Here is a 12500-nt window from a genome sequence, read left to right on the forward strand (position 1 = left end):
AGAAACTCCACTCTTGACGGAAACCTTTTCTCCATTATAACCCAAAATAACACCCCTCTTGAAATAGTTCCTAGTACCAAACTGCTAGCCATCATTGATGAAAACCTAAAGTTTGACACGCACACTCAACTATTAAGAAAACCGATCAAGAAATTGTCCTCCTCTACTGACAACCATCATCTCAACCCTTCCTCCCGGCAAACACTTGCATCTACCTTCCCTCCTTCCCTCTCTCGTGTACGGCGCTCCCTTATTCACCAACCTCCAACAAGGCCTATGTTCCAAACTCGAATCCTGCTACCATAAAATTTACAAATTTGCCACCAACACCAGAAATTCATCTCATCATTGCCACTCCCTACAGACCCTCAAATGGTTAGAACTGCCCAACTACCCAAGATATTTGCAACTTACCACCACACACAAGCTTATCTTCAAACCATCTGACTGCCCTTCCCTATTAACATCCCCAACACCCTAACACCCTACACACCCTCCCGCTCCCCAAGATAGAGAACCAAAACCTCCTTCAAGTATACAAACCCTGTCATCCCCCTGGCCAAACTATGGAACTCTCCCATTGCACTAAACATGTCTAACCACACCAATTTCAAGACCCACCTGGTCTCACACCTGTCCTCCAAATGGGAATGCCCTTCTCGTGCTACCTAACCACCCCCCCCTCCAGCTCATAGATCTTCTACAGTTTCTTAAAGATAACTGTACATCTCTATATCTTACTGAAAATGGTGAAATGATCTACTAGTATCTCTTACTCTCCAGTACACTATTCTCAGAAAAGTAACCTTTTATCAGCCTTCATTTTTCCTTTGCAAGTAATGTTACACAAGAACGCGTATGGCACACTTATGTTTTTTTCTATTTCTGTTACATTCTTAATGTTCTCTATTATGTAACGTCTCTTATTTACTATCATCATTAATGTAAATTCTTGTGGAGCTTTTCTCCCCGGGCCTCCACTAAAAACGGGTCGCCAATGCGCAGTGGACTCTCCCGGTCAAGAAATGCAAATAAATAAAATAAAAAATTTAATATATATATATATATATATATATATATATATATATATATATATAAATAAATACAAATAAAAATGTGTATGTGTATATATATATATATATATATATATATATATATATATTTTACATATACACAGACATGCATATATACAGACATGTCTATCTACACACATTATATATATATATATATACATACATACATACACACACACACGCACACATACATCTATACACATATATATATATGTATCAATATATACACATATATACATATAATATTATATACATATTATGTAATATTTACACACATTTACATATACGATATATGTATTACAAATATTACACACACACAGTTATCCCACCCCCGGTGCCATTTTCCCCACACCTGCTCATCATATAATCTCCCATAAGAAGGATGCTCCTGCCCTTACTACCTTCCCAGCCACAAAGGCATATGGACAGTCCCAAACACCTTCCTGTGTGGGAAATGAACTTGTGTCACCATGGATACCACTACACCCTCTATGGGTGCCTGTTAGGGTGCTGTTGCACGTGAAGAAGCCTACTGCTTATACAGCTTGATGGCTGAACACCTGCTCCAAGGCAGTCCTTACCCCTCCTTCAAGGGATTGTGGCACTGGACTCATCACCTCACTTCTCAGAAAAGGCAAAACCATTCATCCCACACCTGTTCCAGACACCCAAGCCACTAATTGAACTCAAACTGTCAAGACTACATCCAAGGCTTTATTCTACTATCCAAAAGGAGCTTGTGCTGCTCTGAGACATTAAGGGTGCTTTAGGTTCATAGAAGTACTACCAGTCTTACTGCAGACCATTTCAATCATAGCCAAAACACTTACTCAAAAAGTTTCCCTCTATTTGAAGCTGATCATCCAATTATCTAGGGTTTACCTTGAAGGTGGCTAGGGCACAACTCCGTTTCACTAGTTGTAAAAGGTTTGTTCTAGAAGTGAGGGACACATTGGTATATGAATCTATCATGCAGTGTCTTATAGGAACTAAACCATCAGCAGATATTTGATGTACCTTTAGTTCTGAGAATGAATAGGAAATCAAACAGGGTTGACCTTTCATGGCATGAAAGGCTAAACAGATCTTCATGGAGAAGTCTGTAAGAGACGGAGTACAGAGAAAGGGCTGCCAGTCTCCCCTAATAACCAGGACGTTTTTTGGCCACTGATCTTTTTAGTTATGAAGCTGACTTCTCAAGCTGTGTGATACGTTTAAATACATGCCGGAGTGACAATTCCCCTTTACTCCTATCTTAAAGACTTCATTGATCTAATGCAGATGATTCTGGAAATTAGATGAGCCAAATATAAGGCTTGCCAAACTACTGTGAAAACATGATGGCCAAACAAAGAAACCAAAGCACCCAGATCCCTTAAAACAGTGTGACTGGAGTGTGAAACGGTTTACCAAAATTAATTATGTCACATTTAATTTGTGATCATTCTCCTTGCACCAATTGTTAACATGGACTAAACCATATTGAAGCAATTGTGAGTCCATTGAAAATCAACCACCACTCAACTGACAGTCATCTGCAGACTTAGTTAACCACAGGCCAGAAGTGCAGGCCCGAATGTCTGAGAGACGCATGCCACATAGAACTGGCCCCAAAAACTGAACCCTACCACTAACGTTTTTGCTTTAAGTGGCACCTGCTACTCTTACCACATAGGTTCAGTCGGAACCAGTTCACTACCCATTATATAATTATAAGAATTGATGTTCAAATTTACTTGTCTATCAAGAACTGCATAACCACTATCCACTACCTCGGTTACTTTTTTCAAAGAAATAATGAGGTTTAAGAGACAGAACCTCCTTGGTTTGTGTCTTTCAGCTTTTACAGGTTAGGGGTCGCCACAGCAGAACTCCGGTCCGCTAATGATTGATGGTGGATTTTTACGTACCGGGTTACCAGCCCTGACACGCAACCTTCAACGAAGGCACGCCCCATTCACGTATGCCTCCACACAGAAGACGCTCTAGCTGAGAATCGAACGGGACAACGTCTTGCTATGATAAAGCCAAATTAATAGAGTCCAGGATTAAGACATTTTCAATGTCCAGATTAATGAAGTCTGAGATAATGTGCTCCATAGTTTTACCCAAGAGGCTAGTGAGACTATTGGGTCTATACTTACCAGCGTCTGTGGCTGGGCCTCCCTTGTGTAAAGGCATCACAATGGCCATTTTGCAAGCTTCAGGAATGTAACCAGTGGAGAGGCTTAGATCACAGATGAGGTTCAGAAAGGCTACATTTGGTTTGTTGTCAGGGACCAAAGTATTCTTAGGTTTCAAAAGGGCTGAGAGAAATTGTCCCATAGTAATTACAGGGGGTGGTTGGGACTATTCAGATATTACCCACTTCCTTGGATCAGAGTGTAGTATTCTTGTGGGCTAGCTCCTAACACTGTTGGGTGTCTGTTACTAGCTTTCTGATATAAAGATTTACGTTATTTTTGGTTTTAGTGGCTATTTTAAGTTCATACTCAGATATGAACTTCCCAACGGTTCCCTTAAGCCCTTTGTTGCTATGCTTAAATGTGCTCTTGCAGTAGGTAGAATGAGACCTTTTATAAAGCATTAAACAGGTTATTTACCTGTAGAGAGAGATCAAGCATGTGCACATCAGACAGCTCCTCAGTGATGGTCACTGTACTACTGGACTCTGTTCTTGAGGCCAACACTAGGCTAGGTAACTTGCTATCAAATCTTAACAAAAACACGAGAGTCCAACACAAAGCACCTACCTATACTACAGACAGCTACCTCAGTTTGTAAAGTCATCTATTTAAGTGTAAGCCTTTGCTAAGTATTTGAAGCTCCTAAAAACTCGAGATCACAAGTTTATCAAACTCAGTAAACCTATGCAGTGATGTGAGTTCAACTTTCAAATCAAATGCAGACATTCTTTACCTACAAATACAGCTCGGGTGCATCTCTCTCTAGGCAAATGTGGGCATGTGCAGGAGTAGTGGCACTTCAGAAACCTTAAGGCAGTTTTGCATGCTAATATATTACACCAGTCAAATCCTGGTACAGTCCAGGCAAATGCTAATCAGCTGAAATGTTGTTAAAAGGCGGGCCTTTTAGACAGTGAGTAAACATGTTTGCCTCGTGTGAAAAAAGCTGTCGAGGCCAAATGTGAATACAGTAAATAAACGTAGTTAACCGGAACTGAAGCAACTAGCAAAAAAATATTGAAGAGGTACAGTACAATGTGTATGTTGCACTTTGTACCCCCACCCCTGCAGAAACATACCTTACATTTTTAGAGTTTTAAAAAAGGAAGATGGGAATAAATTCCCTCTCCCCAACCTGAGAACAAGTCAAACCAAATAGTACAGGGTACAGTATTTTTTAATATTAACTCTCAAGCAGCCAGAAACTATAGTTATCCGGCATCTACCAATCTCCATGGGTGCCGGTTAATTGAGAGTTTACTATACTGTTAGTGGATCCTGACCAAGGAAGCAATGGTCGTACCACAAGAATCCAAGTCCAGTGGCTTTACTCAAGGGGCATCAGCAACCCATCTGGGGACTGCAAGGCAGCTTTACCAGAGATTCAACAACTCTGAACTGCAAGCACTGTTCTATTCCATTGAGAAACTTTAAAGTTGGACTGGAATGGATTACACTGAACTGAACATCTGAACTGTAACTTAACTAGAACTGTTGCATTCAATAAAAGCATGCTCATTTATGCTGAAGTCAATTTTATATACATTTCACTATAAACAGCACCTAAAATTAAAAAGTTTGTATATGTATGCATCTACACGCACCAAAACCATTCAGTATGCATCTACACATGTACCAAAACCATTACATTTCTACACCCACATCTACATGTTGTATAAATATGAAAAACACACACATTCCACATTCATAGACATACGTACATGCACAAGACATGTTAGGCTATGCAATAAATTTCTATAAATATTTAATATTTTAATGCAAATGCGATTTAAAAAGAATCCGGTAACAAGACCTGCATTAAATTTAGGGTTGCAATATTACAATTCTACTCACTTGGAGTCCTTTTCATTCTCTGCATTGAGGCGATTGGCCTCCTGTGCTTTCTCTGCCATCCAGCGCGTGACCAACTCCTGGTTGTCCTCTGTGGTTTTGCGAAGTTTCTCCTCGAGGACATTGAACGTAATCTGCAGGGCATCATACTCATCCTTTAGTGTTTGGTTTGCTCGCTCCAAGTCCTGCAAGCTGCAATGGAGTTCCTGGCACTCCTTTTCCAGTTCAGCAATCTGCCGCTGGTACTCTGCTATTCTGCAACCACAAACCCAAACATAGCCGTGAGATGTAAACCTATACGCCTTCTCAGAAGGCAGTAAAGGCTACTCCAAAGATGAGAAGCCAAATGAGGACTGCAAACTTGTTCTCTCTGAAAACTCACTTAAACCTTGCATTAAGATCTAAATTAGTAACAGTAGCTTCTTAATACAATACCTGACTATGCTAAAAAAAAAAAATAAACCAAGGACAGGAAAAAATAAATAAATAAAAGGTTCCACAAAGCAATGAATTTTCAAAATGCTAGTGAGAATTACACTAGTCTAAAAGAATCTTTCTGCTCAAACACATGCACGTATCAACCACAGAACTATGCACATATCAACCACAGAACTATGCACATATCAACCACAGAACAGTCTAGTTTTAAAACTTGCAATTAAAAACAGCACTACTTCACACCAAACATACTGGTATCAGTAAACAAGTTCAATAATTACTACAATTCAGCAAAACTCATTTTCAGGCAGTAAACCCATCCTCCCACTCCTTGTAAGTTTGTTTTGGTACCCAGCATTAGAGAGACCTCATTCTGCAGTTTACCCTTAGTACAATGGTATACTGTTAACATTCCAACTAAGCTGAAAAGTATTGGACTAAAAACATGACTTTTATGCATTCACCAAGTCACTGCAAGTATGCAAGTATTTCTTAGTAACTGCTGTTGACCTAATTGTCCCTTTGTCCAAACCTTATCACTAAAAAAATTAAAACACATGACTTAATCCTCAAATGTTTGAAGTACCTAGAATACTAGTGTAAAATTCCAGCTCTAGGCAGATCAAGAAATGTTCCAAAGCTCCTTAACACATAAAAATATGATTGTAAATAACTCCATGTTATGGTTAAAGGAATTTTGTACTTCACCTATTACACCTAAACATATGGTTTGTTACCCATTAAATATTATTATTAGTTATCGTAACTTTATATTCATGCACCTGGGCAAGTATAGCGAATGGAATTTTATTGTATTTCCTATAATAATACACTCAGGGTATGCTTTTGTCATCTACCCCCTTCTGAAGGGAACTCATTTAGCTATAGATAATGATCTAAAAGTACGGTGGTATCAGTTGATATCTGGATAATAAAAGTTAAAAAATCTAGATTTCTTAAAAACAAGAATTTGATTTTAAGAAACTTGCTGGTTAGAGGTTCAGTGGGTACCCTTGTTAGACAACATCTCATTAATAAAATAGATTTAATGTCTATGCGCTAACTTTGTTAAAGAATCTATTCCAACACTGATTGATTACTTTCTCCTTTATATTAAATTTACAGTACCATAAAGTTTCTGAAGGCTAAAGGTAAACTTTCATACATACATACAAGTTATCAGACAAGAAATCTTTTTACAGTGTAGATTCATACTGGAATTATTTCACTTCTATTAATGGGGACCCACCAATCAACAAGATAAACAATATATATATTGAATCTGCTTATAGAACTAAGTCTTCCATTGTCTGGAGTACTTTATACGTACGGAGAATTTTACATAGATCTTTTATACACCTTTGATGATGAATAAAATAAATAATAAAGATAGTCTATGTAAGAGATGTAATGCGAAATGGTGTTCAATGCTAACTGCAGCTCAACGTACGCTTTATGACTGTATAAAATGAAAGAATACTGAAGTCAATTAATGAATTTTTGCAGGCTCTTTATTACAGATAATTTTGCCGCATTATTTCTAAATCTCTTTGTATTATTCAACACACCTGTACCTCAAAGTGTTAAAAGGTTAAGCTTCCCTTTGTTTTGGTACCCAGCATTAGAGAGAGACCTCATTCTGCAGTTTACCCTTAGTACAATGGTATACTGTTAACATTCCAACTAAGCTGAAAAGTATTGGACTACAAAAATGACATTTTATGCATTCACTGAGTCACTGCAAGTATGCAAGTATTTCTTAGTAACTGCTGTTGACCTAATTGTCCCTTTGTCCAAACCTTATCACTAAAAAAATTAAAACACATGACATTTTTAATCCTCAAATGTTTGAAGTACCTGGAATACTAGTGTAAAATTCCAGCTCTAGGCAGATCAAGAAATGTTCCAAAGCAGTACATGCTTCAAGCCACAACAAAATGGGAATAGGAGAATGTTGACAGAGAAGGTAGGTGAGTGACCAGCACAGGAATTTATATTTTCAATGTGCATATGCACCTTTAAGATCTGTTTTGTAATAGCGGTCTAGCAAGTCATACCATGATGCATTACTGTAAAAATGCATATGTGGGTTCAAGTGTTAGATATTCCCACATGCTGCATGTGGTCAGTCTTGTGATCAAACACAGAAAAAAGCAAAAACAGACACCATAAACCTATACCAAACCACTTATTACGTCCACTATACAATGGTTAGGTTGACTTCCATTTTATCTGGAAGCAAGTACATGTTGCAAGCTGTTTTCATCTTGCTGGTGTTACCGCATTCACAAAAACTCCAACTCCACAATGCATAAAATCGTGAAGACCTAATTTAATGACCCAAGAAGCTCCAAGGTGAAATGGCCTAAATTTAAAGTCCATTCCAAGTAGAATTTATCAGAATGAATGAATAAGATGCTTGGTTCCAATGCCTCTCCCAAGCATCCCAATACCCCCACTCCACACACCTTCTGTTCACTCTTCCTTACCTCCATTGTGCACAGTCACCCATGTTCTTGGTTTCCCATGTTAATGCCATAACTCTCAACCTCAGAGTAAGAAATTGGGACAAAGCTGTAAATAATGGGGGGACAAAGGCCCAAAAATAGGACAATTTTGAAATATTGCTCTTAAACTTAGAAAATTGATAGAATAGGTTTTGCATTAGCATGAATTTTCTGAAGTGTACAAGTCTGAATCTCAAATGTCGGTCATTTTCTTATGTCAGTCCCCAAAGATTTGGCAATGATTTGTCAGTAAGCCACAATTTTACGAGTAACAGGCCAAAAATGAGGTGGAAATCTAGACATTGAGAAAATATGTACAGTTGAGAAGTACAGGTTAATGCTACATGCATCATAAAAATAGATTCTTCAAATAAACTTTTTTTGTAATCCTTTGCTCCACTTGCCCCCAAAGGCTGCCATTACCTTGATTTACATATCTCCACGCACGCTCGCACAACATACGTGGTAGGGGTGCATGCCACACCCAAAGTTCAAAAGCCGGCACTCCATGACTCCTCAGTGGGAAAAATGGGTCATAAGACTACTCCCTCCTTTTAGCCAATCCTACAGTAAAAACAGAGACCTGCTACCACAATGCTACAATTTATTAAAACAAGCAATTATGTTAAGTTATGTGAAAACTGGTTACCTCAAGCCAGGGATCATCTTTCTTCCTCCAGAATTATTTCAACAGCCTAGGAATGTCGCAGACCAAAGAAATCTGCGAAATAAGAAATACCATTGCTTGCTGAACAGCCTACCTATCTCACCCTCAAATTCCAGAGTGTTAATCGGCATATTATATGCAGAAGAGCTATTGCAGGCAGGACAAGATTTAGCTGAAAAGTTTGAGGTAAACTCCTGCATTCAGTCATTTTACTCACACAACTAAGATTCTCAAGACAAGTGAGGAGAGACCTTTCGAAATTTATCTAAAGCATTTTAATGGCTAGAAAGGCCTCAGAAATGAAGACAAACATACCTTTTTTTTTTTGGGGGGGGGGGGGGTGTGTGAAGGAGTAAGCACACAAAATGTTTGGCTTGGGACGTGAGAAGTCGTCCGGAATGGAGCCATACTGAATGAACTGCTTGTTGTCGCTAAAGACATTTTCCAGTGCTTCTGATCAAGAGAACAATGGCATTATAAATTGCTTACTACAATTTCCCTCCACCCCACCCTTCGCCGGCAACATTTACAGCAACAAACTGACAGGAAAACAAAAATATAGTAATATTAAATGTACATGAAGTCCTTTACTTAACTTCTGGTGGTAGAAGGGATTCCCAGAAAGTGTGGTAAATTAAGTGCTTTAAAGTACAACAGAGCATTTGCAAAGAAAGGGCAACAAACTTAGCCACACAAAACAGAAAAACGGTACAGAGTTGTGGTTGTGCAGCAAGTGGACTGCAATGCAGTGCAGAGGTGTGAAGCAAGGGCTAGAGAGGAAACTAAGGCACTGAAGTGGCTGCTAATGGGTGTAGAGTATGTTGCAGCAGCATGCAGCAATGACTGCTGACAGCAGACAAGTATTAATGCTGGGACACAGACTGCAGTGGTGGTGCTGCAGTAACGGTGTCGCCTCACAGTAAGACGTTGTCCTGTTAGATTCTCAGCTAGAGTCTTCTGTGTGGAGACATGCGTGAATAGACGTACCTTCGTTGAAGGTTGTGCGTCAGGGCTGGCAACTCTGCACGTAAAAATCTACTGCCAATCATTAGCGGACCAGAGTTCCGCTGTGGTGACCCCTAACCGGGAAAAGCTGAAAGACACAACAGAGTAATGGAGAAAAGCATACTGGGATTGAGGGTGCAGTAGGAGAGCTTTTACAGAGGCGAAGATGCACGTTAACAAAAGGGGTACATAGTGCAATGTTTGTAAAGAAGCAAGTAAGGATCCCTGAGACTGGTACAGAGTTCATGGTTACAGAGCAGAAGTTAAGGTCAGTCAGGGTGGTACAGTACAGGGGTTACTGATAAAGTAGCATGTAAGGGTTAATGAACGGGCAGTACACAGCGCTGAACAGCAGGGTTCCTCCTGATAATGCACTGCTCTTCCAATCTGCAAGCACTTCTCGCAACAGACAGATGCTCAAGGCAGTACTGGTCAAGATTTTGGGGGTTCTCTCAAACCTTCATACCAGATTCAGGTACCAACACTTCACAGATGCCGCCAATAGCAGTTGTATCACACTTGGCACCAGAGTGAGAAAGGGTGAATAAATGAATAGGGTAGCATCCATTTATATACACCCCTCTCACATGGGGTAATTGGCTAGGCTTAAACCCCACCCCCCGAGGACAGCTAGCTTAGTACTAATCTATGAATAAATCTGGTACATCTTAACATAGCATTAACAATGGAAACAAACAGCAGTGCTCGCAGCCTATAAAAGGTGGAGTACAGGACAGCAGTAGGTTGACTTGTGAGTGGTTGGATATCCAGTCGAGGAGTCTGCCAAATACCACAGCTGAAAGGAGAAATAAATCCCTAGCAGAAGCAAAGAAATTTATCCTGGGATAAATGACTGCACTGAGAGAGAGAAAGACATGATTCAAGTCCCACTACCAATTTTGTCAAGTGTAAAATTTCTCTTAAAAGGTGGTACTCATTCATGGAGACAAGTTACAGTGCCTCAACACCATGGGTTTAAAACCTAGGGCTCTCTCTGGTTTCTCTGGAGATTACCTGGAATGCTTAAGTACACAGATTTTGATAGCCTAATCAGGATAGGAACCACATCTTACAATAAGTTTTCATCCAAAAACTTAATTAAAAAACGTACAGCAACAAAAAGAACCATCTCAGCTTTAACCCCTTAAACCAAAAAAATATAAATAAACAAATAAATAAATAAAAGAAACCGACAATACCCAGAGTTCAGTCAGTATAATTTACAGAAAAAGCCTTTATATACGAGCATTGCTAGAGAACTGCTGGTTCATAGATTATATCAAAAAGCACATATTTATATATATAAAAAAAATACAACACATTTACACTTAAAAGGAGACCCAAGAAGGTGACTAGGAAAGTTGTGGTGCTGTCTTAACGTTCACAACAGATATATAGCTAAACAAACAGAAGGCATAAATCAACATGGATTGAAGAAAATGCAATTCAGTTCACAGTGGTTTACAACACCCACCTCATCAACACCGAAACACACACACATGGGAAACAGCAGCAGACAGGTGAAAGAACACAGCTTAGTTAGCACACAGGACAGTAAGCAAAACATATGGTACCTTTACATAAAAAAGTGAAATTCATAAATGCAGCTACAAGCAAAGTAATAACTTTTCACGTGTCTGATTTTGGCAAAGACAGTATACCTCACAAAAGCATTACTTAAGTTTGGAAAGACTGGTTGAGGAATTAGAGTAAAACTCAAATACCAGAAACAAATGTGAAAGCAAAACACTGGGAAGCAGCCAAGAGAACCTTCAAGAAAACAAAAGAAAGGCAGCAAAAAGCCAGTAGAAAATGTTCAAACAAAGGCAGGGGACCTCTTATAAAATAAGAATAAGAACCTTAAGTATGACAATCATCACAAAAAAAACTAAGAGGCATACTGCAACCCAAGTGAGTACATGGGGATTTGTACAAGTGCAACAGTGAAGAGCTACTGATGTGGGTCATGAGCGACAGTTGTGGAAGATGTGAGTATGTGCAACAATGAGAAACCAACACGGATAAGGCACAAGCTACTAGTTAACATAGAAATGTTGTAATTACCTTTAATTTATCAATTCTTCCTCAGTTCTCTAGATAAGTGGTTAGTGTTGGTAGAAAAGTCAGAATTCTGCAGACAATGCAAGTACACTAAATCAATTCCACAAACTTGTCCCTAAACTTACTATAAAAAATGACCAACTGGTGTCATGGGATTTGTTTTATGACCATGGCATTTGTAAGATTGCCCAGTCTTGTCAACAGACACGCTTATGTACAACTAAGTGGCCAATGGCCAGTTCTATCATCTCTAGAGGCACTGGATATGTACAGTATTACCTACAGGTGGGGAACAGTCTGACAGGCTACAATGTAATGGATACTGCCAGATGCTTTGGAAGAATATACCATTAACTATACCTATGTCATTGCATGTAGTAAAGCCTGTGGTGTTAATGAAGATAAGAAGGCACTACCTGACTCGCATGGTCTCCATTCGAGGGCTCACAGCAACATCCATTGCCACTGACCAGACATTCCTACTTAAGACAACCATCTTTGAGGAGCAAAAATGCAACATTAAATCATTCTCAACTGCACCTATATTAAATAATTCCAAACATCTTGTCATTCTCTGACAATTCACCAAATTTAAAATCTTCATGGACAAATCCACACTCAATGCATATCATGGATGTCAGCAGTAATCTAGCTTACTAAAAAAACACCAAGTTTTTATTAGCTGCTTTACCCACTGCATAAGTAATGCAGT

At 39.1% G+C, this 12500-nt stretch overlaps 1 protein-coding gene across 2 annotated transcripts in view; it reads right to left on the reverse strand.

Annotated features, from left to right (window-relative positions):
* Positions 1-12500, reverse strand: part of ATG16L1 (autophagy related 16 like 1) — a 1009779-nt gene that overhangs the window by 943391 nt on the left and 53888 nt on the right. For both annotated transcript variants that reach the window (XM_044070583.1, XM_044070584.1), the window contains exon 5: positions 5114-5365. In XM_044070583.1, coding sequence (XP_043926518.1) covers positions 5114-5365 — 252 coding nt within the window. The remainder of the gene's footprint in view (positions 1-5113; positions 5366-12500) is intronic.

This window comes from Protopterus annectens, chromosome 4.part1 (genome assembly GCF_019279795.1).
Source record: "Protopterus annectens isolate FY-2018-M chromosome 4.part1, PAN1.0, whole genome shotgun sequence".
NCBI lineage: Eukaryota > Metazoa > Chordata > Ceratodontiformes > Protopteridae > Protopterus > Protopterus annectens.